The sequence below is a fragment of the Bos indicus genome, chromosome 13, assembly GCF_029378745.1.
Source record: "Bos indicus isolate NIAB-ARS_2022 breed Sahiwal x Tharparkar chromosome 13, NIAB-ARS_B.indTharparkar_mat_pri_1.0, whole genome shotgun sequence".
In the NCBI taxonomy this organism is placed as follows: Eukaryota; Metazoa; Chordata; class Mammalia; order Artiodactyla; family Bovidae; genus Bos; species Bos indicus.
This window is the reverse complement of record NC_091772.1, coordinates 43893471-43919145: the sequence shown is the minus strand read 5'-3', so window position 1 is coordinate 43919145 and position 25675 is coordinate 43893471. Positions and strand designations below refer to the sequence as shown.

Below are 25675 nucleotides of genomic sequence, written 5' to 3'. Positions count from 1 at the left end.
TTGGTGGGTGGCTGGGGGTTTAGGTGGGACTTAGCCCAGTGTCCCATTTGGTTACATCTAAAGTAGGGCCTGGAGGGTTAGGTCCCATCCGGGTGGGACGAGGTGGATGGGCCAAAGGGGTTGAATTTTTTTCTTGGATAGCTGCAGTGAATAAAGCATATTTGGCCTTTCGTTCCTTTTCTTTTTCTTTTTTTGCTTCTTTCTCCCTATTGTTGAAAACTTTAAAGGCTGTTTCTAGGATATCTTGCTGAGGGGTTTTGGGGCCTTTCTCCAACTGGCGTCATTTTCAGCGAATATCGGGCTGACTGGCTTATGGACTGGACGTGTAGGTACAGAAGTCCGTCAGGGGTGGAGATATCTAGTGTATTTTTGGACTGCCTCAGTAAGCCATGAAAGAAAAAGGACAGGATTTTCATCTTTTTCTGGATTCACTTTGCTAGTCTTATTGTAGTTAACATGAATGTGAGAGTTTTTTAGCATTCCTTGTAGTAAACAGGTGATCATATGATGCAGGTACCGGATGCTGGCATCGCCTTGATGTGTCCATCGTGGCTCAGTTAAAGGGACTGCATCATCAGCCACTGGATTAGTCCTGTCTTGATTATGGAGCTGATCAGCATGAGTCCGGGCTGCCTGTCATATCCATTCCTTTTCATCAGGGGTTAATGTGGCATTTAGAATGTAATAAAGATCATTCCAGGTCAAGTGATAGGCTTGTGTAAGGCAGAGGAATTCTTCTCTATACCTAGTAGGATTTTCTCAATAAGATCCCAATTTTTCTTCAGTTTGGCTCATATTAGAAATTGAGAAAGGCACATGAACCCGTGTAGGGCCCTCCGGTCCTGCTACCTCTCTGAGGGGAAGCATGTGTTTGCTTCAGGTCCTGGCTGATGGGGGGTGGGGTGGCAATCTCTTTTGGGGTTTTGGAGTCATCGCTTCCTGTTTTGGAGGAGGAAGGGCTAGAGGATGGGGTCTCGTCTCTGGAAGTTTTCTCTCTGGGCGGTAGGGAGGAGGCTCATCTGCCAGGTCAAAATCAGGGGCTGGGAGTTTAGGGGGCCTTTGTGGGGCTTTAGATTTGGATTCTTTTGTAATGGAGGGGGAGAGAGAGCAGAGGATTTGATAGGTAGAATAGTCCTTGCAAAGAGAAGGATGACTTCTAAGGTCCCAGAAGACTTGAATATAGGGGACCTCCGACCATTTGCCATTCCGTTTGAGGAAGTTTGTGAGAGCTGATAAAATATTGAAATCGAAAGTCCCAAACTCAGGCCAGTGGTTTTGGTCATCCAGTTTGTATTGAGGCCAAATTTGAGTGCAAAGTGACTCGAGTTTATGAACCTTGAGATCGGTCAAGAATAGAGGTTTGAGGTTTCATTTTATGCAGGCCAAGGGAGAGTCCCATGAGACAGATTGGCTTGACCCCATAGCAAATGGCTAGTGACTGTCCAGTGGAGAGAAAAGGGTCATCACCTAATCTTTTAACTAGGCAAAGAGAGAGAGAGAGGCTCCAAAGGAGGGGAGGGGCGTCCTCCACGTGTACCTCCCCAGAGGACCTTTTGGCCGGAGGGTTCTCCAGGAACCCAGAAAGGAGGATAGTCTATGGCACCCTAGAGTACCATCCGAGCTTACCTGGGCTGTTGGGTCAGGTGAGAATTCGTGGTGGATGGAGGTAGGTTGAATGGCAAAAGGCCTCTGTCCTAGAGTTGGTTGGTCTCGTGGAAAAGAAAGTGTAGAGAAAAGAGAGAGAGAGACCAATATTCCTTGTGTTACGTGAAAAACCAATAAAGCCCTTACACAGGACTTGTACCACTCAAGAAGGCACAGGATGTCCTCTCTAGGAGGTCTTGAAAGTCTGGGTGGGAAAGTGAGCTCGGCAGGCTTCCACACTCCAAAGAGCTGGCTGTGGAGAACAAGAAGAAATCTCAACCTCCCGGGTTTCAGCAACAAAAAATGTAGGGTAAGGGAGTTAGAGAAGGTGAAGTTCAGAAAAAGAACAAGACCGGCACTTTACAGGAACAGATAACCTTTAATGTGGCGAGAAGGGGCAGCAGTCAGATTAGTGAGCTGCTGCGTTAACCCAAGAAAAAAGTATATACAGGCATGTATGTGGAAATGTACTGTCTTAAGGGGGCCTGTTCTCCTCCAAGGTTGTTAGGAGTAGTTATCTCTTAAATGGCTGGGGCAAGGAATTCTGGAGGTTGGCCAGAGGATGGGAACAGCTTGGAGTTAGGGGTAATCAACCTTAATGTCCATTTTTTTTTTTCTTTGGGTGAGAGTTCTTTGTTTTACATAGACTGGTGAGGAGGACCTGGAGGGGAGTTTTAACTCCAGGCTATTTTGAGCCAGGTAACTTTCTTTCACTGGTAATCCCATCTCTTTCAGAATTTTCCACAGTTTATCGTGATCCACACAGTCGAAGGCTTTGGCATTGTCAATAAAACATAAATAAATGTTTTTCTGAAACTCTTTTGCTTTTTCAATGATCCAACAGATGTTGGCAATTTGATCTGTGGTTCCTCTGCCTTTTCTAAAACCAGCTTGAACATCTCTCCAGATGTTCCCGGTTCACATATTGTTGAAGCCTGGCTTGGAGAATTTTGAGCATTACTTTACTAGCGTGTGAGATGAGTGCAGTTGTGCAGTAGTTTGAACATTCTTTGGCATTGCCTTTCTTAGGGATTGGAATGAAAACACCTTTTCCAGTCCTGTGGCCACTGCTGAGTTTTCCAAATTTGCTGGCATATTGAGTGCAGCACTTTCACAGCATCGTCTTTTAGGATTTGAAATAGCCCAACTGGAATTCTATCACCTCCACTAGCTTTGTTTGTAGTGATACTTCCTAAGGCCCACTTGACTTCACATTCCAGGATGTCTGATTCTAGATGAGTGATCATACCATCATGATTATCTGGGTCGTGAGGTCTTTTTTGTATAGTTCTTCTGTGTATTCTTGCCACCTCTTCTTAATATCTTCACGTGCTTCTGAAGCCTGGCTTGAAGGATTTTGAGTATTACTTTGCTAGCAGGTGAAATGAGCATAATTGTATGCTACTTTGTACATTCTTTGGCGTTGCCTTCCCTTGGGATTGGAATGAAAACTGACCTTTTCCAATCTTGTGGCCATTGCTGAGTTTTCCAAATTTACTGACATATTGAGTGCAGCACTTTAACAGCATCATCTCTTAGGATTTTAAATAGCTCAGCTGGAGGGTAATACTTATGGTTAAATATTGATAATTTAAAAATTAACTCAAAATTAATTATGAATTGTTAGAAGAATGAAAATCATGACACAAAACTCAGTCTTTTAGGCCCAGGGTGTGTCACTTGCCAAGTCTTATGAGCCCCCGCTCAGTATCACTTTCTTTTCTCGTGAAATTGGAATAATACAGTGTGTACTTCACAAGGTGTATGGGGGTAGTAAGAGGAATACAAGATACAGCATGTAATGGACTTAACTAGTAATAGGAAACAGTGTAGTATATATTAAAGTATTTATTTTCAAAACCTTTATGCAATAGTGATAAGACTATACTAGATATGTACCAATTTTACAGAAAATTAAGTCAAATGGTCAAGAGATACCCAAATTCAGTTTTCTATCCGTAATCTCAAGGGAGTATGTAATAGAGACATGGCGATTATGTTGTGAAAATGATGAAACCAAGTTAGAAAACTTCTCAGCTTCCTCAAATGTCTTAAAATTTGGAACTTGATTCCTACACTTCAGTTCAGTTCAGTTGCTCAGTCGTGTCCTACTCTTTGAGGCCCCATGGACTGCAGCACGCCAGGCTTCCCTGTTCATCACCAACTTCAGAGCTTGCTCAAACTCGGGTTGTGTTCATTTCAGAGTTCACCGCATACAGCTTTTAGAAATGACCACTAGAGGGCAGGAGACTCAAACGAAGTTTACATACAGCTCAAGAATCAAGTACTCTTGCCTAGAAAATCCCATGGACGGAGGAGCCTGGTAGGCTGCAGTCCATGGGGTCGCTGATTTGGACACAACTGAGCGACTTCACTTTCACTTTTCACTTTCATGCATTGGAGAAGGAAATGGCAACCCACTCCAGTGTTCTTGCCTGGAGAATCCCAAGGACGGGGGAGCCTGGTGGGCTGCCGTCTATGGGGTCGTGCAGAGTCGGACACGACTGAAGCGACTCACCAGCAGCAGCAAGAATGAAGTTCTCCATTTTAGGAGTATTTTCAACTAAATAGGTAACAGTTTTTTATCATGCAGTTGTTTTACCTCAATTATATTTCCTAAATAAACCCATCTGTGCAGAGTCAGAAAATATTTCCCAAGCTCAGCACATATAATGAAGCACATTATAATCTACTTGATTTGCAATTTGTGGATTTTCTCTGCATCTACAGAATAAACAATAATTCCTTCTGAAATGCTATTAAAAAATTAACCGTCCGTTTTTGACCTTTTGAAATAAATATGAAAAATCCTTTTTCTCACGTTGTTTCAAAGTATAAACTATTTTTGAAAATTTAAAACATGTTATTGTAAAAGTAATCTCACAACAGCCAGTTTTTAATATCATCATCTATCTCATTGCTCCATTGCACAGGTAACACTGCCAAGTTTCTTATTTATACTGCAAAAATGGTCTCTGCACACCGCGCATATAGATTGGATAGGGAGGAGACCGGAAGTCACGTGCACACCATGTGGGGATGCCCAGAGTAAAGGGCCGCACGCAGGGGCTTAGGGGTTCTCATTCCCAAAGCACACCCAAAGGGAGGGTTTGGCCTTGACCTCAGGGTATTGAACCCTCCCTTCTCTGGACTCCGCCCACCTCTCTGGCTCTAATTGTCTCACTTCCCAGATTGTCCCAGCAGGGGATGGGCTCAACTGCATGAGCCCCACTCAGTGTGGGCACGGCCCAGGCTCCTGGACCCCTGTTCCGTGGATGGATGCAGCAGGATGAGCTCCAGGTCAAAGGGCCTCCCTCCCACGTGCGGACTCAGCGAGGGGTGGTGAGGCAGCCTAATCTCCTAGCTTGTCCAGTGCACATGCACACATTTAGCAACGCGCGAAAGAGACCCCGCTTGGGCGAACCCCTGTCCAATGTACCAACGGCTCCCTTCCCGGCGGTTACCGCACGGCACCAACGGCCGCCATACTGCGACCCCACAACCCCAGGGACCCACGGACTACCCCACACCAATCAGCCTGGCTGAAGACCATGGGACGTGAAGTCACAGAATAACCTCCATACATCCTGCTGTCCTGGTCCCACTCTACCCTTCTCCCCGCCACCAGCGGCCAGCTCCCTGCACCGGTAGGTCAGGAGGCCTGGAGGTGGTGTAGACATGGGCCTGGGCAGGGGAAAGTCAGGCCACCCCTTCCCCTCTCCATCTCTTCTTCAGCCTCTCCCATCTTTTCTGGCAGGACTTGGGACCCGCACCAGGTCCAGCCTGGCCTTGGCCGCTCCCCTGGCTGGTGTAAGGGGCTGGAGGGAGCCCTGAGAGCAGGCAGCTCCACAATGAGGCCCGAGTGTTAGGAGTTAATTACTGTTATTAGGGAGCTCTCCCTGCCACTTAGATCACCCCAATTTCTTGATGAGCCAGGCATGGGTGCTCAGGGTCACTCAGCTCTAAGTGACCAAGTCCAGCCAAACTAAGAGCCATCACGACGAAGCTTGCCTGTGACTGACCCCAGAGGCCACGCCCAAGAGGTGTCCCCGAAGCCCAACCTTGGAGAGGAGTCCGTCTTGGGTGCTGGAGCACGAGGAGGGGCACCGCAGGCCGGGACTCCCGCAATGGCTCCGCCCACTCCCACCTGCAGACTGGAGGCTCTGCAGGGAGGGTCTCACCCCCGGTCCCGGGAGATGCGGCCCCGTACCCACCGCGTCCTGGGTCCCCGGGTCCCCAGGTTGCGCTCTGCTCCCACGGACTCCGGGAGTTAGAAAACATTCCCAGGACTCGGAGCACCGGGTCAACAACGGGGAGCTAAGGCCACCAACTCTTGTATGGTACCGCAGACCCTCAGGGTCCCGCCCAAGCACAGTAACTTGTAGTCCCTCTGGCACCCTGAAGCCGTACCCGCCCCGCCCCCCCCCCACCCCCCCAACGCCAAGGTAGGGGTCTCGGGGGCCTAGCCTCCTCCCAGGGCTCAGAGGGAGGGACACCAAGCCTCTCCCCGCTGCTCTAGGGGTGACCCGGCCCAGCCGCCCCTGCGAACCTCGGGATCCCCGCCGAGATCCAGATGCTGAGAGCAGGGGAGGCGTTGCTAGGAGACCGAGGGCAGGGCCAGGTCCCTCCTGGGCTGTCTCGCCCCGCGCCGGCGCGCGTCCGTTCCCCGAAGCCCCACCCTTGGCCCCGACAGCTGAGCGTGTTCACGGCCTAGCGTGCTTTGGCTTCTTCCGCCGCCTCCGCGCCGTCAGCCAACCCGGGTTGGCCTCTGTTGCTGCCGGCAGCCAGTCCGGCGTCCACTCGGGTAGCGGCCCTACGGAGCCGTGCGGGCAGGCGGGGACGCATTCCGAGCCATGGAGGCGATACCTCCTGTCCTGGGCCTGGGCACCTGGAAGGTGAGGCGGCCTCTTGGTCGAGGAGGGGCGGCGCCTTCCTTCGACACGCCCCTGCGTGGAGAACCACCTACCTGGGGAAACCGGCAACAGCCTCCGCAGGTCCAGCTGGTCGCTGGCACCTGCCGGGGGCTCGCCTCTAGCTTTTGGAAGTGCAGTGTTTAGTTTAGTCATTAGGTTTTCTAGAATTGGGGGTTGTCCTTCCCAATCACTACTTATTTCAATTCAGTTCAGTCGCTCAGTCGTGTCCAACTCTTTGCGACCCCATGAACTGGCACGCCAGGCCTCCCTGTCCATCACCAACTCCGGAAGTCCACCCAAACCCATGTCCATCGAGTCAGTGATGCCATCCAACCATCTCAACTTCTATTGTCCCCTTCTCCTCCTGCCCTCAATCTTTCTTAGCATCAGGGTCTTTTCAAATGAGTCGATTTTTCGCATCAGGTGGCCAAAATATTGGAGTTTCAGCTTCAACATCAGTCCTTCCAATGAAGGACTGATCTCCTTTAGGATGGACTGGTTGGATCTCCTTGCAGTCAAAGGGACTCTCAAGAGTCTTCTCCAACACCACAGTTCAGAAGCATCAATTCTTTGGCGCTCAGCTTTCTTCACAGTCCAACTCTTACATCCATACATGACCACTGGAAAAATCACAGCCTTGAATAGAAGGACATTTGTTAGCAAAGTATTGTCTCTGCTTTTTAATAAGCAGAGACTATTTATTTATTTGTTTGTTTATTTATGTCTGCGCTGGGTCTTCCTCACTGCCTGGGCTTTCTCTAGTTGCTCTAGCTGGACTTCTCATTGAGGTGGCTTCTCTTGTTGGGGAGCCAGAGCTCTAGGGTGTGTGGCCTTCAGCAGCTGCAGCTCCCTGGGCTCTAGCGCACAGGCTCCCTAGTTGTGGCACACAGGCTTAGTTGCCCCGAGGCATGTGGGATCTTTCCCGATTTGGGGTCAAGCCCGTGTCTCCTGCAATGGCAGGAGGCTTTTTTGCCACTGAGCCACCAAAGAAGCGCCCCCCGCCCCAGCCCCGCTGCATTATAATTGTTCAGGGGGAAAAAAAAAAAGTCTGAGAAAGCCCAGAAGAAAAGATTGTCAGGCTTGGATAAGAGCAGGAAACTGTCACCTGACGGATCAGAGCAGCAGCCATCAGGAAGATGGGGAAGTGTCTGTACCAAAGAGACAGGAGAATGCTGTCATTGCCAACTTGGTTTTAAAAAGAAACTTTCAAACTTTTTCTTCCCAGTGTAAAAACCTGATAGTGGAAGTTCAGTTAAGTAGCTCAGTCCTGTCCAACTCTTTGCAACCCCATAGACTGCAGCCCTCCAGGCTTCCCTGTCCATCAACTCCCAGAGTTTGCTCAAACATGTCCACTGAGTTGGTGATGCCATCAAACCATCTCATCCTCTGTCATCTCCTTCTCCTGCCTTCAAACTTTAGTGGAAGTACTTTGGACCTTCCTCTACTTTGTCTTTTTCTAATCCCTGTCAGTGGTTTAGACAGCCTTTTATAATTAGACAGACTAATTATAAAGCCTTTCAAATTTGCTTTCTTTTTAAAACAGTCTTTAATAAAAAGATATTTAAGAATTCACATAGGAAGTTATTGGTTGGTGGTGCTAGTGGTAAAGAATCTGCCTACCAATGCAGGAGACATGAGACAGAGGTTCTATCCTTGGGTCAGGAAGATCACCTGGAATAGGAAATGGCAACCCACTCCAGTATTCTTGCTTGGAGTATCCCATGGACAGAGGAGACTGGCAGGTTACGGTTCATGGAGTCGCAAAAGAGTCAGACATCAATGAGCACACACAGGAATTAGAATGATCACCCTTACTCATCAAAATATTATTTAAATTATTTCTTCTATCCATTTACCAACTGGTAGAGGTCAGGGATGTATTAATAGTTTAATTTATTGTGGTCGAGTAAAATAAGTTGAAAGTGTTTCCTCTTTTCCTCTTGTCAGAAGAACTTTGTTTTTAATTGGTATGAATTCTAACTGGAAAATTTTGTAAAACTCTGTGTATTGTGTTTAATTGCTTTATTTAAAAAAAATAGTTATAGACCAATTGAGCTTTATTTTTTCTTAAGTTTTTCTAGGAATTTTTCCATTTCGTTTCACTTTTCCAAATCATTGGCTTCTAGTCATTGATAATGGAGAAGGCAATGGCACCCCAATCCAGTACTCTTGCCTGGAAAATCCCATGGACAACGGAGCCTGGTGGGCTGCAGTCCATGAGGTCGCTAAGAGTCGGACACAACTGAGAGACTTCACTTTCACTTTTCACTTTCATGCATTGGAGAGGGAAATGGCAACCCACTCCAGTGTTCTTGCCTGGAGAATCCCAGGGACGGGGGAGCCTGGTGGGCTGCCATCTGTGGGGTCACACAGAATCAGACACGACTGAAGCGACTTAGCAGCAGCAGCAGTCACTGATAATAGTTTCTTAAATATGTATTTTTTATCTGTATATACTGCTTTTTTTTCATGTCATTTTAAAAAAACGTGGTCTCCCTAGTCTTGTCCAAAGTTTGTCTACTTTAGGGAATCCCCTTGAGGTCCAGTGGTTAGGTCTCCACACTCCCACTGCTGGGGGCCCTGGCTCAGTCCCTGGTTGGGGCACTGAGATCCAGTATGCTGCACTGTGTGGCCAAAAATTAAAAAAAGACAACAGCAAAAAAAAAAAAAAAAAGAAGTCTATTAAGATTTTTCAAAAAACCAACCACAGGCCTTGTTGGTCTTCTCTATCAATTTGTATTTGGTGTTCATTATTATATTCATTTTCTCTTCCTTCTGATTTCTTGGTGGTCCTCCCAACTCTGAAGTGGATGCTTGGTTCATTAGCTCTCATCCACTCTAAATGTGTTCTCATTCAATGAAGATCATTATGACAGGTGAATTTCACGGGGTAATGTGACGTTCAAGGGAGAAAGCGCCTTGTGAGCTGAGACCCCTTGGGGTTTAGTGGTTGTGTGAGCCTCTTCCCTCTTCCCCCACCCCCTTGCCTGCTCGAGCAGCCCCCTTTACAGAGAATGTTTCTTTTCTGAACTTGCACATTGCTGATGCCATCCATTGCATTCCTTTGGCTTCTGGCAATGCTCTGCGTGGTGGGTTGTCTTTGTGTGCACCTGTCTGCTTTTACACTTGGGCTGATGGCCTTTGTGGGTAGTGGGTGAGTCTGTACCTCCTTGCATCACACCTGTCATCATTATTCATCCTAAATTTATTTACGCACCTTCATTCCAGTAGCACAGCCTCTAGCTCAGTCATTTGCAGGCACCAAACATGCCTAAAGCATTTTCCCCAAATAAGTAAAGGAATTTGAAATTAGATTATCTATAAAGTCTTTCTGATGCTGATGTTCCTAATTTTAGGATGGATGAATATGAGTACCAACTCAGTAACTTCACTTTTTATGGCTTGTTGACTCTGTGTTCTAGAGTGAACAGGGGTTGTTGGGGTCGGGCTCTCCTGAGTGCAAGTGGCTGACTTTTTGTCTTGTAGGCGGCTCCAGGGGAGGTAACAGAGGCTGTAAAAGTGGCGATAGACGTGGGCTACCGGCACTTGGACTGCGCCTACGTGTACCACAATGAGAATGAGGTTGGAGTGGGAATCCAGTCCAAGATCAAGGAGGGCGCGGTGAGACGGGAGAACCTGTTTATTGTCAGCAAGGTAGGATTTCCCGTATATAGAGAGAGGGCCACTGACCACTCAGGGCCGGGCTACCAAGTGGTGGGAACTGCATGGGGAGGGTTTTCCAGTTTCCTTTGTAGGAGCTGATGACTCGATCTGTACTTGAACCCGTGAGACAGGACTTGTGCAGCTCCATGCACAGGCTGGGAGCATTGCAGGTCAGGGGGGTCAGGGACAGTGTGACATGAGCAAAGGCACGGGGCATGGGACACCACAGGTGCAGGGACCCCCCAAGAAGCTTGGCTGGCATTCCCAGATGAAAAACTGTTAGGCAGCAGAGAGCTGCCAGGTTGAGGAAGTGGACGGGCCGGACTGTGGAAGAAGTCAAGATGTCGTCTAAGAAGTTCACTCTTTTTCCCTTAGAAAGGAGCACGGTTGAAAGTTGTTACATAGGGAAATGTGTTGTATAGAAGCGAGGCTAGTGTGGTTTCGAGGAGATTGTAGATGCTGTGTTTGCACAGGAGATAGGAGACATTGACAGCCTGAACAAGGGCTGCCATGGAGGATCCCAGGGTGCCCGAAGGACGTGTCACTGCCCCACTGTATTTATTGCCAGGGGGTCCCGGACGCCGTGCATCTTGCAGATCCTGGGCCAGCAGTCAGGGATGCACTCACAGCTCCCACGGGCTCCGTGGCCATTGTGTCTGTGCTTCCTCCCTGCCCCTGCAGCTCTGGTGCACCTGCCATAAGAAGTCCCTGGTGAAAGCAGCCTGCACCCGGAGTCTGAAGACCTTGAAGCTGGACTACTTGGACCTCTACCTCATGCACTGGCCCATGGGCTTCAAGGTACAGGACGGCGAGGCCCCCGTAGGCCACACCTCCCTTCCTGGCTGCGCCCTGTCATCATTCAGTGAGCACACGGTTCCCTCGGGGCTCAGCTCTGGGGAGGCGTGGGCTGGAGGACCTCAGAGCCCCCAGGCTCTAGTGCCCTACAGGTTCTGCCTCTCAGCCTGCCCTTTCATTTCATACACAGGGCTCCCCTTTGACCTGCCTCGGGGGGCTATACCTGGCGGGGTGGAGGGGTTGCAGACCAATCCCCGAGGCTGCGCTGAGGTCTGGCTTTAGGTTTTTAAAAATTTTCTGCCATCCTTCTCTGGCACTTCCCAGGTGACACTAGTGGTAAAGAGTCCACCTCTCAGTTCAGGAGACGCAAGAGATGTCGGTTCCATCCCTGGGTCAGGAAAATCCCCTGGAGGAGGAGGTGGCAACCCACTTCAGTATTGTAGCCATCTTTCTCTGCCCTGCACCTCCCAGCACCCTGGTACTAGTTGATTCACTATCTCTCACCATGATGGGGATTCTAAGAAAAGAGGGAGGATCCTACCAGTGGACTTGGGAGATGGGGCCCTTAGGACATGAAAGACTCCATTTTTTTTGCCTGAAATTGCCAAACAGTTTTATGGCCGCTGGCAAGGATTCCAGGTCTTCCTTCCCTGTTGGGTGAGTGGTGGGCAGCGACGTTCAGAGTCCTGGAGAAGGTTAGCTGTGTGTTGGAGCGGAGCCAGGCTTCCTGCCCTCTGGTCCAGTGCTCTTCCCTCCCTCCCTCCCTGTCCTCTCCGGGGTCACCGTGAGCCCCCAGTGAGTGCCTTTCCTCTGGCTCTTGCAGTCCGGAGAGGCAGACTTGCCGGTGGACCACAACGGCATGATCATTCCCAGCGACACGGACTTCCTGAACACGTGGGAGGTAAGCCAGCCCCGCTGACCGTCTCCGGAGGGAACCGTGAGGCCTGCAGCTGCCCGTTCAGAGGCCCCTGGTTTGCAGCACGAACTGAGGACGAGCACCTGATTAAGGACCTCAGTGCGGGTCGGTCATCTTTCTGAAGCACTTACTTTAGGGATAGCTGCTGCTGCTGCTGCTGCTGCTGCTGCTGCTGCTAAGTCGCTTCAGTCGTGTCCGACTCTGTGCGACCCCATAAATGGCAGCCCACCAGGCTCCCCCGTCCCTGGGATTCTCCAGGCAAGAACACTGGAGTGGGTTGCCATTTCCTTCTCCAATGCATAAAAGTGAAAAGTGAAAGTGAAGTTGCTCAGTCTAATTCAGACTAATTCAGAATGTTTTGAGTAAAAAAAAAAGATCACATGGTCTTTACAGAAAATATAGAAAGTGTAAAGCATACAGAAAGAAGGAAAATTTGAAAACCTGTGTCCTGGTGGTGACCACGCTGCCATCCTGTAGTTCCCTTTAGTGCTTTGTCAGCATTTTGGAACCATAACTTCAGCGGCAGGGGATGTCTCGGGGTGGGCAAGGAGAAGTGGAGGAAAGGGTAGCTTATTTCAAACCAGAGTCCAGATGAAAAGTGCTGAGGTGGAAGCAAGGCAGGAGCATGCCAGTCAGGGCGGTGGGTATGGGGCGCTGGGCAGTGGGTGGCCGGCCTGGGAGGAGGGCTCCTGCCTGCAGGGTGTCCAGTCAGGCTGGCGGGTGCCTGTGACCCCCACGCAGGCAGGAAGGGGTGGAGGCCAGAAGGGGAGGTTCACACTGGAACTTGCAGAGTTCAGGGAGACGAAGTGCAAGCTCTTCGTGTGGGGTGAGAGGTGCAGGCGTGGGGTGCGGGGTCATCCAGGCAGCGTGGGGAGGGGGCACAGATGGGGAGGCATGCGGGGCCAGGTCAGCCTCTCCTCCCCTTTCATCAAACAACCAAATCAGTGAAACTGAGCTCGCCTGGCCCGTCTGTCCACTGCGTGGTCTGGTCTCAAGGATCCAGGTCAAACCCTGGGCTGTTTGTGTGGCCCAAGTGAGGGTCTGGGCAGCTGTTGCCGCTTCAGGGAGTCACAGGGACACCGGGACCCTGGTCACCAGCCATGGCCGCTCAGACTCACAGGTGCCTGCGCCTGGCACCAGGCCTTGTTCCTGGTCAGTGAACAGCGGAGCTGTTCTGCCCTTGTCCCTGAAGACGTTAACTGGCACTGGGGCAGGAGCTGAGCACAGGTCATGGTGCTGAAGCAGCTTGTGATCCAGGTGACGAGGGGTGAGCAGGTGAGGCCGGTGTGGACACCCTTCGGACACCAGGTGACAGGGACTCGGTAATGGCAGCCCGACCTGCTGCGTTTGCTCGACACCAGCCCACAGCGAAAAGCTCTGTATGCATCTGCTCACACGGCCCTTAAACAGTCCCATGACCTGGATGGGGTGGTCCCCAGTGTGCGGGTGAGGAAACTGAGGCTCGGTGAGGTCCCGTGGTGTGCCCACGGCCCCCAGCTCCTAGTGGTGCAACAGGGAGCAGACCTGGAGCACAGAAGCGCTGGAGAAGCCTTGAGGGAAATACTGTCGAACAGCGGGCAGGGCCGTTATTTGGACCCTGTGCGGGGTACCCATGGGGCCGGCCCAGCCCGGATGCCCCATGGTTCTTTCTCCCCGCTAGGCCATGGAGAACCTGGTGGCCGCAGGCCTAGTGAGAGCCATCGGGGTGTCAAACTTCAACCACGAGCAGCTTGAGAGACTTCTGAATAAACCCAACTTGAGGTTCAAGCCGGTGACCAACCAGGTGAGCGTGGGGCCAGCTCAGAGGCTATGGATCAGCTTTTGAGCCATTACCTCCAGGAGGCTGCAGGGGCCACGGAAGAAAGGGTGGATCGAGAGGTGTAGGTGTCTTCCCCAGGGCTGTCAGCATCGAGAACTGGGAGCAGTCAGGCAGGCGGTGGGTGAGGGGGCAGAAGATCCCCGGAAGTCTGGTCTGGTGAGGTGGTGCCCCCAGAGCGAGGGCCTGAGCTGAGCTTGGCTCCCGTGTGCAGCTGTGGGTGCATCACCAGGTGCGTTCAAAAATGGAGTGGTCCCAGTGGCCCCCGCCCTTCACCAGTGGTGATGCTCCAAGGTGAGTGGGCTTCACGGGAAAGCACTGGGACCCCCCTGCTCTCCAGCCTGGCACGTTGCAGCCTGAAAAGCATGGACGAATGGACGACCTTCAGTCCAGGTCACAGACTGCCGAGAGGTTAATGCAGAGAAATGACTAGTACCGGCAGGAGTGTTAAGTTCTCTAGACGGGCTGGCACTGCAAGTAGAAAGGACATTCTTGCAGTACTTTATTTTAAACTTTCTGTTAAAGTGTTAAGTCCATACAAAGAAGAGCTCACATAAGAACAGAGCTTGAGACCACCTTGTAAGCTGAGCCTGGCTCTGACCAGCATGCGGACCAGTAAACCAACGTGACCAGCCCCACTGCCCGCCAGAAGCCCCTGGGTGCTCCTTTCAGTCCCCCCTCCCTCAGGAAGGGCAGCCGCTCTTCTGATTTCCAGCAGCACTGAGGAGTGTTAGCACTTGGTGCCGACACCATGCTGCCTCCCGCACATGGTGTCTGTGTCCTGCTCCTTCACTCAGCCTTGTGCCTCGTGGGCTCCACACCCACCTGTGACCATGGGTTGCCGTTCTTCTCTATGTGCATAGAGCAGATGCGAGGCTGAGGTTTTTACCTAAAGTGATGAGGACGGCCTCGCAGAGCAGGGGAAGTTTAAGTGCTCCTGATGTAGGTCTTCCCAGCGGCCTGGTGTCTTGGGGACCACAGTCCAGGCTTTTCCACTTCCCAGTGGAGACACTAGAAGTGGGTCCTAGCTTAGCAGTGACAGGGTCCAGGAAGGAATGTAGGCCCCTTTTCCGGTGGACTGTTTTCCTGGTGAGCTGTCATCTTGTAGATCGAGTGCCACCCATATCTCACTCAGAAGAACCTGATCAGTTTCTGCCAATCGAAAAATGTGTCCGTGACAGCTTACCTGCCCTTTGGTGGCTCCAGGTAGGGATGCTCCAGGGGCCCTGAGTCGAGCCCCAAGCAGGGAATGACTGTACCCAAGCTAAGAGGTCAGAGGGGCCAAAGCATGGAGACCCACTGCCCCGTGGCCTCCAATACTGCCGCCTGGTTCTTGAGAAAAAACACCAAGTGTACGTGAAAAGCTGTGTGTCTAGTTGCCTCCCCTAAAACATTAGCAGTGGTTTGTCTGAGTGGGAGGATTTGAGTGGCAGCTTCTCTGCATCATTTAAGTTTCCTATGATGAACAAGTATCATGACAAAAATACGTCTAGATTTTGTGTTTGGAGGAAGTGTGAGGTTTTCCTAAAGAAGGAAGCATGTTCATTTGCCCTCGTGGCCTCTGCCCTGTACTCTTCTCTCCAGTGGGGGGATGCATCTGATGGAAGACCCTATGATCCAGACGATTGCTCAGAAGCACAGGAAGTCCGCAGCCCAGGTAGGCGGGGGTCGCCACGTCCTGGCTCCACTGTCTCATCGTTCGGGGATGGGGCATGACAGTGATTTCTCCTTAAGATGCATGCAGGTCCTCTGAGCTTCTCCCGCTAGAACTGCTCAGAGAATCCCAGTTGGGTTTCTGAATGACTCAGAATGAAAGCACTTGCAGTACATGCTCCCGCCGCGGGCTTCTGGACTTTCACTGCACGATAAAGCATGACCGTCAGGGAAAGTGCTGAGCTCTGACCCCGGTAATGCCTTGTGTCTGATGTTGGACATTTCTTTCCCTGCAGATTTTGATCCGATTTCAGATCCAGAGAAACGTAAGAGTGATTCCCAAATCTGTCAACCCAAAGCGGATTCTCGAGAACTTCCAGGAAAGTGCTTCCTCCTTTTGAATCACATGGCATCGGAGGCTTTGGGGTCACCTCTTAGCTTGGGGAAGGGGTGTGATGATGTCGAGAGCCAGCAGCCACACCCCCTGTGGCTTTAACACTGCAGGGGTGTCAGGGTGAGGCCTCTGGAGTAGAGACAGACCCTTCCTAGCCCGGAGCTGTCGGAACTGGACTGGATGGAACAGGGGGTGGGGGTGGGCAGGCAAGGCTGCAGCTAGAGTTCTCTCGAGGCTGACCCTCACCCCAGTGCCAGCCACTGCACCCAGGCTGCCCCAGTCCTGATGTGTCGGGGCTCCAGCTGTCTCTCCAGGCAGAACTTTGGTTGCCACTGAGTCTCTGATTTCTGCTTTGGTTGCCACTAAGTCTCTGATTTCTACCCTGCAGGTAGAGGCTAGGCCAGGTTCTGTCCCTCCCCCGGCCCCAGCTCCTCAGCTGTGGGCTCAGGGTTGGCTGTCCCTGAGTGGACGGGCTCTTAATGCAGGCAAGGGTCATAGTCCGCATGTGTGTTAGGGATAGGAAGAGGGGAGAGCTGCTTAGAATACTGCTTTCGAAGGACTAAAAAGAAAAACTACACAGTGAGCATCAGTGCCTCCAGGGACCAGGGTTCTCCCTCACCAAGTGGGTGTGTGGAAGAAATGGTTTTGGTCTGTGTTTCTTGGGGGGTTTTGTTGGTTTTGTTGTTGTGATGGTGTTTTATTTTGTTTTGTTTCATCTTGTGTTGTTTTGGTTTGCACGTTGGGAAAATTTCTATTCTGGAACATCCCTTACCCTGTGGGCCACACGCAGGGCATACCTATCTTCCCAGGGATTCCTAAGCAGCAGAGGCTGAGCCCGCCTGGTTTTGGTCCAGTGTCACAGGAAGTCTGATCCCCACCTGTGGATCCCCACTTGTGTTTTGCAGCTGAGGTGGTTCAGCCAAAGATCTACCAGACTAAGTTCCCAGTGACTGTTTCCTTCTGGTTTCCAGGTGTTTGATTTTGAATTATCAGAAGAGGATATGACTGACCTCCTCGGCCTGGACAGGAATCTCCGTTTGTCCACGTTCCCCATGTAAATACGACTCCTTTACCCTCCTTCCCAAGGAAGGGGAGCAAGGTCCAGATTGCGTGACTGCTCCCTGCAGAGGGCTTTACCACCTTTGGGGTTAAGTTAACCTTTTCATAATTCTCTCCTGTCTAAGGACAGGCCACTTTGGAGGTAAATTATAAGACTGAGTCCGTACACTCAGGAGTTTAAACAATATGTTAAGTGTATTTTTTCAACATTTCTCTTAAAAATATTAACCGTTCTCTGCTTCTATCTTTGATCTGTTTTTCTCTTTTTCAGAACTGAAAATCATAAGGACTATCCCTTCAGAGCAGAGTTCTGAGGACCCTGCTCAGCCCAGATGAATCCTCGCCGACGCAGGGCAGCCCTGGACAGGGCAGGGGACACAGCTTGATTTGAGTGGGCTCCCTGAGAAGTCCCAAGAACTGAATATGGTCTGTGCCTGAAGGTGGAGGCTTCATGAGAGCAGCGATCACTCTCCACCGAGACCCATTCAGGTTTTAGAATCCAAGGAGCCCACAGTGCGCTAGGTTCTCACAAGTGCACGGGGCAGCCTGTACCCTCAAACAAGGATATTTGATGACTCGTGAATAATTTGCCTTCACATTAAAAAAAAAAAAAATCATGCTATGGCAATGTTGGAATGTCTACAGTATAAGGAACCTCCACCCCCATCACTCAGCTTCAGCCATTGTCAGTCCCTGGCCCTTCTTGCTTTGTCTCTGATCCTCTGTTCCCTGCCAATCCCCCCAGACAGTTTTAAAGCAAAATCCTTACACAACACACAACAAAAGGGTGTGCTCAGCTGCCTGCCACTGTCCCATCCCTCACTGATGCTAATGTGCTGCCATAGGGGACAGGTTTCCCATAGCCTGGGAAAAATGATTTCTAAACGGTCTAAAAGACAAAGTAATAAAACCATAATGCAGTTCTTATAAATAAGGAAATGATGAATTCCCAGTTTAAAAGGATGATATTGGAGGAGCACAGTAACAGTCGATTACTTACCACGTTGTGCTGTGTGGTTGTGTCCGGCTCTTCGTGACCCTATGGACAAGCCCGCCAGGCTCCTCTGTCCATGGGATTTTCCAGGCAAGAATACTGGAGTGAGTTGCACACCCTCCTCCAGGAGATCTTCCCAACTCAGGGACTGAACCCGGGTCTCCTGCATCTCGTGCATTGTAGGCAGATTCTTTACCACTAGAGCCACCCGGGAAGCCCACTGGGCCTTTAATTTGCAGAACGTGCTGAGTCCTCTTAAGAAGACAGGCACATGGTGGCTGAATAATTCCCAAAGATTACCTGGTTGTGAAGGTTGAAGCTAGGATTTGAATGTCCAAAAACCAGTGAGCAAATTCTTTTTTTCTTTCTCTTTTTTTTTTCTTTTTTTTTTTATCAGAGCTTCATTTTATTTTATTTTTTTTTACAATAGTTTTAGATTTACAGGAAAAAAATGTGAAGGTAGTAAAAGGCATACATAACTCACAACCAGTTCCCCTATTATTAAACAGCTTACACTTGTACGGTACATTTGTCACAGCTGAGCAAATTAATTATAATAGAAATAAAAACTGAATTGACAGTGATTTTCCAGTTTCTCCACCCAAAATTTAAAAAAAAAATCAACTTCCAAAACCCTTAAAGTATTTTGAAAAAATAGCACTTTCAGTAAATTTGGGTAGGATTATAAATTTATGTAGATGCTCCTGGAAGCAATTTGGTATTATATTTTAAAATCATTAAAAATGTGCATATTAATTGATAGCATTTGAGCCTTTAGGCATTGAACTTTAAAAAAAGAGGGGTTCCCTCCAAATTCTCAAGTTAGAGTATGTTGCTATAGGAAAGTTGTGTTTATGGTTAGTCATTTGTGGTTGTGGGAAGAAATTAAAATTTGAATTTAAAAACACTTCCCAGAAAGGACTTTTTCTCCTGGTCTCACCCCTCTTTTTTAATTCCACCTCCCACCCCACTCAATAATCTTGTTTTGGTAATGAAGTGAAAGTGAAAGTTGCTCAGTCATTTCCGACTCTTTGTGACCCCATGGACTCTACAGTCCATGGAATTTTCCAGGCCAGAATACTGGAGTGGTTAGCCTTTCCATTCTCCAGGGGATCTTCCCAACCCAGTGATTAAACCCAGGTCTCCCACATTGCAGGCGGATTCTTTACTGTTGGAGCCACCAGGGAAGCCCAAGAATACTGGAGTAGGTAGCCGATCCCTTCTCCAGCGGATCTTCCTGACCCAGAAATCAAACCCAGGTCTCCCGCATTGCAGGTGGATTCTTTACCAACTGAGCCACCAGGGAAGCCCACTGTTTTGGTGATAGCAATGCCAAATCTCAGGACTGGCATCCAGTTTCCAAAGTTCATTTCCATAGAACAGGTTGTGTATTCATTCAGCTCCTGGTTTTCATGGCCCAGACTGTTGTTATTCCCATTTCCTCCAGCCTGTGCTCTGGGCAGAATTTTATTTTTGGATTCCACAGTAAGTAGGGAGGACCCGAAGCTAGAGCCACATCAAAATTCTTCTGACTAGAAAGGAATGCAAAGGGAGGAGAACATGTGGAGCTGGTGCCAAGTTTTCAGTGGCTCTTTTTAAAGTAAACACTTTCTTTTTTGGCCACATTGCAGCATGTGGGATCAGTTTCCTGACCAGGGATCAAACCTGTGCCCCCTGCAGTAGGAGAACACAGTCTTAACCACTGGCCCACCGGTGCAGTCCTTAAAGTAAACTTTTAGTTTGAGATGATCATGGATTCACTTGCGGTTCAAAAAGAATACAGAGCAAGCTTGTCTATTCCCCCAACATTACTGTCTTGCAAAACCAACAGCTGCGTGTCACAACCAGAATATCAACATCCATGCAACCCACTGACCATGTTCGGATTTTCCTAGATTTGTGCTGGGTGTGCATTTAGTTGGGCTTGACCTGTGGCTCAGGGGTAAAGACTCTGCCTGCCATGCAGGAGATCCAGATTCGATCCCTGGGTGAGGAAAATCCCCTGGAGGAGGGCATGAAAACCCACTCCAGTATTCTTGCTGGAGAATCCCCATGGACAGAGGAGCTTGACAGGCTACAGTCCATGGGGTCACAAAAAGTCGGATATGACTGAAGTAACTTAGCAACGCACATGCATTTAGTTCTGTGCAATTTTTTCACACGTTTAGTTCATGAGTCGTGACCACGGTCGGGACACAGGACTTTGCTATCATCACGGGCATCCCTTTTATAACTGTCCTCCCCAATTCTGCCCCACTCCCTCCTCTGGTTCTCCAGCTTTCTTGAGGTATAATCAACAAACTTCATATTTCAAGTGCATGGCATGGTGATCTGCTATGAAGTGAAAGTGTTAGTCATTCACTTGTGTCCGACTCTTTGAGACCTCATGGACTGTAGCCTGCCAGGCTCCTCTGTCCATGGAATTCTCCAGTCAAAAATACTGAAGCAAGTAGCCATTCCCTTCTCCAGGGGATCTTCCCAACCCAAGGATGGAACCCTGGTCTCCTACATTGCAGGCGGATTCTGATCTGCTATCCAGGTGCATTGTGAAATGATAAGAGTTAACTCCCGTCACCTAACATGGTTCCCTTCTGAGTGCTGAGAAGGCTTCAGATTTACTCTAGTAGATAGTAGACACTAGCACAATAAATATAAAACTCAATTTTTAAAATTAGAATAGTTATAAATTCAAAGTATTCTCCTCATTGTCAGTTCTATTGTTTGATTCCATGAAAGGACATTTGATGAGATTCATCACTTTTTTTTCAGATTTATTGATGTATAATTGACAATTGAAATTTTAAATATAAGGATGGCCTGCTATGCATATACATTGTGAAATGGTCCCCACATACAATCAAGCTAATTAACACATCCATCAACTCTCCCATTACTTGTTTGTTTGTTTTTGTTTTATTGGGAACCCTTAGGATCTGTAAGCAAATTCAATTATACATCAGTTCAGATCAGTTCAGTTCAGTCGCTCAGTCGTGTCTGACTCTTTGCGACCCCATGAATCGCAGCATGCCAGGCCTCCCTGTCCATCACCAACTTGCGGAGTTCACTCAGACTCATGTCCATCGAGTCAGTGATGCCATCCAGCCATCTCATCCTCTGTCGTCCCCTTCTCCTCTTGCCCCCAGTCCCTCCCAGCATCAGAGTCTTTTCCAATGAGTCAACTCTTTGCATGAGGTGGCCAAAGTATTGGAGTTTCAGCTTTAGCATCTTTCCTTCCAAAGAAATCCCAGGGCTGATCTCCTTCAGAATGGACTGGTTGGATCTCCTTGCAGTCCAAGGGACTCTCAAGGGACTCTCAACACCACAGTTCAAAAGCATCAATTCTTCGGCACTCAGCTTTCTTCACAGTCCAACTCTCACAACCATACATGACCACTGGGAAAACCATAGCCTTGACTAGACGGACCTTTGTTGGCAAAGTAATGTCTCTGCTTTTGAATATGCTATCTAGGTTGGTCATAACTTTCCTTCCAAGGAGTAAGTGTCTATTAATTTCATGGCTGCAGTCACCATCTGCAGTGATTTTAGAGCCCCCCAAAATAAAGTCTGACACTGTTTCCACTGTTTCCCCATCTATTTCCCATGAAGTGGTGGGACTGGATGCCATGATCTTCGTTTTCTGAATGTTGAGCTTTAAGCCAACTTTTTCACTCTCCACTTTCACTTTTATCAAGAGGCTTTTTAGTTCCTCTTCACTTTCTGCCATAAGGGTGGTGTCATCTGCATATCTGAGGTTATTGATATTTCTCCTGGCAATCTTGATTCCAGCTTGTGCTTCTTCCAGCCCAGCATTTCTCATGATGTACTCTGCATATAAGTTAAACAAGCAGGGTGACAATATACAGCCCTGACATACTCCTTTTCCTATTTGGAACCAGTCTGTTGTTCCATGTCCAGTTCTAACTGTTGCTTCCTGACCTGCATATAGGTTTCTCAAAAGGCAGGTCAGGTGATCTGGTATTCCCATCTCTTTCAGAATTTTCCACAGTTTATTGTGATCCACACAGTCAAAGGCTTTGGCATAGTCCATAAAGCAGATGTTTTCCTGGAACTCTCTTGCTTTTTTGATGATCCAGTGAATTTTGGCAGTTTGATCTCTGGTTCCTCTGCCATTTCTAAAACCAGCTTGAACATCTGGAAGTTCACGGTTCATGTGCTGCTGAAGCCTGGCTTGGAGAATTTTGAGCATTACTTTACTAGTGTGTGAGATGAGTGTGATTGTGTGGTAGTTTGAGCATTCTTTGGTATTGCCTTTCTTTGGGATTGGAATGAAAACTGACCTTTTCCAGTCCTGTGGCCACTGCTGAGTTTTCCAAATTTGCTGGCATATTGAGTGAAGCACTTTCACAGCATCTCTTTCAGGATTTGAAAGAGCTCAACTGGAATTCTATCACCTCCACTAGCTTTGTTCGTAGTGATGCTTTCTAAGGCCCACTTGACTTCACATTTCAGGATGTCTGGCTCTAGGTGAGTGATCACACCATTGTGATTATCTGGGTCATGAAGCTCTTTTTTTGTGCAGTTCTTCTGTGTATTCTTGCCACATCTTCTTAATATCTTGTGCTTCTGTTAGGTCCATACCATTTCTGTCCTTTACTGAGCCTATCTTTGCATGAAATGTTCCCTTGGTATCTCTTATTTTCTTGAAGAGATCTCTAGTGTTTCCCATTCTGTCGTTTTCCTCTATTTCTTTGCATTGATTGCTGAGGAAGGCTTTCTTACCTCTCCTTGCTATTCTTTGGAACTCTGCTTTCAGATGCTTATATCTTTCCTTTTCTCCTTTGCTTTTTGCTTCTCTTCTTTCCACAGCTATTTGTAAGGCCTTCTCAGACAGCCATTTTGCTTTTTGTACATTTCTTTTCAATGGGGATGGTCTTGATCCCTGTCTCCTATACAATGTCACAAACCTCCGTCCATAGTTCATCAGGCACTCTGTCTATCAGATCTAGTCCCTTAAACCTTTTTCTCATTAAGCTTTAGATCCCTTTAAAAAGTCTCATAAAATTGCACAGTGTGGGAAATTCACTGAACAGAAGAGGAAAAAACATAGAAGAACTATAGACAGGTGAAAAGCCACACCTGGAAAATTTGGAAAATATACTATGGTTAGCTTTTTCTGAGGGCTCCATCTTCTACAATCACTTCCAGGAACATCAGCATTTCAATTTCAGTTACACAGGGAGAAAAAGATGAAAAAGCTAAACAAGCGGTATGTTGCATTGTTTGGATTGTGTCTTTATTTACTTTTTGGGGAAAAGACTGGGTTTAGGGATTTTTATTTCCTACTCTAGTATCATAACTGGTCAGGCTAAGTGATGTCTAATAAAGCAGGCACCTCAAGATGTGGTTCGATCATCAACCCCAATGCAAGAACTCTGGAGCAACCACAGACACAGTTGTTAATATTCCTCGTGAAATGGGTAATCTGGATGATGAGCAAACCTAAGAGATAAAGGGAAAGTTTTAGTCAAGTACCTGTTTCTGGGCTGGATAGAGAGGTTTCTTTTAAACTGGCTTAATCAAGAGATCATGAACTAACTCCTTATTGCCAAATTCAGACTTAAATTGAAGAAAGTAGGGAAAAACCACTAGACCATTCAGGTGTGACTTAAATCAAATCCCTTACGATTATACAGTGGAAGTGAAAAATAGGTTCAAGGGGTTGGATCTGATAGACAGAGTGCCTGAAGAACTATGGATGCAGATTCGTGACATTGTACAGGAGACAGGAATCAAGACCATCCCCAAGAAAAAGAAATGTGAAAAAGCAACATGGCTGTCTGAGGAGGCCTTACAAGTAGCTGTGAAAAGAAGAGAAGGAAAAAGCAAAGGAGAAAAGGAAAGATATAAGCATCTGAATGCAGAGTTCCAAAGAATAGCAAGGAGAGATAAGAAAGCCCTCCTCAATGATCAGTGCAAAGAATAGAGGAAAACAATAGAATGGGAAACACTAGAGATCTCTTCACGAAAATTAGAGATACCAAGGGAACATTTCATGCAAAGATGGGCACAATAAAGGATAGAAATGGTGTGGACCTAACAGAAGCAGAAGATATTAAGAAGAGGTGGCAAGAATACACAGAAGAACTATTCAAAAAAGGTCTTCACTACCCAGATAATCATGATAGTGTGATCACTCTTCTAGAGCCAGACATCCTGGAATGCAAAGTCAAGTGGGCCTTACAAAGCATCACTATGAACAAAGCTAGTAGAGGTGATGGCATTCCAGTTGAGCTGTTTCAAATCCTAAAAGATGATGCTGTGAAAGTGCTGCACTCAATATGCCAGCAAATCTGGAAAACTCAGCAGTGGCCACAGAACTGGAAAAGGTCAGTTTTCATTCTAATCCCAAAGAAAGGCAATGACAAAGAATGCTCAAACTACTGCACAATTGCACCTCATCTCACACACTGGCAAAGTGGTGTTCAAAATTCTCCAAGCTAGGCTTCAGCAGTACATGAACTATGAAATTCCAGATATTCAAGCTGGATTTAAAAAGGCAGAGGAACCAGAGATCAAACTGCCCAAATTAACTGGATCATCAAAAAAGCAAGAGTTCCAGAAAAACATCTATTTCTGCTTTATGGACTATGCCAAAGCCTTTGACTGTGTGGATCACAATAAACTGTGGAAAATTCTGAAAGAGATGGGAATACAAGACCACCTGAACTGCCTCTTGAAAAATCTGTATGCAGGTCAGGAAGCAACAGTTAGAACTGGACATGGAACAACAGACTGGTTCCAAATAGGAAAAGGAGTACATTAAGGCTGTATATTATCACCCTGCTAATTTAACTTATATGCAGAGTACATCATGAGAAATGCTGGGCTGGAAGAAGCACAAGCTGGAATCAAGATTGCCAGGAGAAATATCAATAACCTCAGATATGCAGGTGACACCACCCTTATGGCAGAAAGTGAAAAGGAACTAAAAAGCCTCTTGATGAAAGTGAAAGAAGAGAGTGAAAGGGTTGGCTTAAAGCTCAACATTCAGAAAACTAAGATCATGGCATCTGGTCTCATCACTTTGTGGCAAATAGATGGGGAAACAGTGGAAACAGTGTCAGACTTTATTTTGGGGGGCTCCAAGATGACTGCCTGTGGTGAGGGCAGCCATGACATTAGAAGATGCTTACTCATTGGAAGGAAAGTCATGACCAACCTAGACAGCATATTAAAAAGCAGAGACATTACTTTGCCAACAGAGGTCTGTCTAGTCAAAGCTATGGTTTTTCCAATAGGCATATATGGATGTGAGAGTTGGACTATAAAGCTGAGCACTGAATTATTGATTCTTTTGAACTGTGGTGTTGGAGAAGACTCTTTAGAGTCCCTTAGACTTCAAGGAGATTCAACCAGTCCATCTTAAAGGAGATCAGTCCTGGGTGTTCATTGGAAGGACTGATGTTGAAGCTAAAACTCCAATCCTTTGGCCACCTGATGCAAAGAACAGACATTTGAAAAGACCCTGATTATGGGAAAGATTGAAGGTGGGAGAAGAAGGAGCCAACAGAGGATGAGATGGCTGGATGGCATCACTGACTCAATGGACATGAGTTTGAATAAACTCTGGGAGTTGGTGATGGACAGGGAGACCTGGCATGCTGCAGTCCATGGGATCACAAAGAGTCGGACATGACTGAGCAAATGAACTGAACTGACCTGAAGCAAGAGAATTGATGTAATTTTCCTTTTGGACAAGTACAAGCCCATCCAGTTTTATAACCACTATGTGCAATTGCATTGCAGTGTAATAACACATTGTAGAAAAAAATATGCTTACATGCACTTGGGCACATGCACAAAAATA

General features: G+C 47.9%; 2 protein-coding genes across 4 annotated transcripts in view; one reads left to right on the top strand and one right to left on the bottom strand.

Annotated features, from left to right (window-relative positions):
• The first annotated feature begins 6146 nt into the window (after positions 1–6146).
• AKR1E2 (aldo-keto reductase family 1 member E2) lies at positions 6147–17456 on the top strand. Of its 2 annotated transcripts, XM_070801112.1 has the most exons (10): positions 6152–6539; positions 10044–10211; positions 10902–11018; positions 11839–11916; positions 13592–13714; positions 14856–14953; positions 15332–15404; positions 15697–15781; positions 16767–16848; positions 17125–17451. In XM_070801112.1, the coding sequence occupies exons 1-10, from the start codon at positions 6498–6500 to the stop codon at positions 17165–17167; spliced, it is 909 nt and encodes a 302-aa protein (XP_070657213.1). In that variant the 5' UTR covers positions 6152–6497; the 3' UTR covers positions 17168–17451. The 2 variants fall into 2 exon arrangements, 1 of the variants encoding a protein (XP_070657213.1); XR_011570088.1 differs by lacking the exon at positions 14856–14953 and having other exon boundaries at positions 6147–6539; positions 15697–16848; positions 17125–17456.
• Positions 17457–19702: 2246 nt separating this feature from the next.
• Positions 19703–25675, bottom strand: part of LOC109567750 (aldo-keto reductase family 1 member C4-like) — a 38803-nt gene continuing 32830 nt past the window's right edge. For both annotated transcript variants that reach the window (XR_011570089.1, XM_070801113.1), the window contains one exon: positions 19703–23307. Coding sequence is in view for 1 of the 2 variants with exons in the window: in XM_070801113.1 (XP_070657214.1) it covers positions 23221–23307 (87 nt within the window). In the remaining variant the exon portion in view is untranslated. The remainder of the gene's footprint in view (positions 23308–25675) is intronic.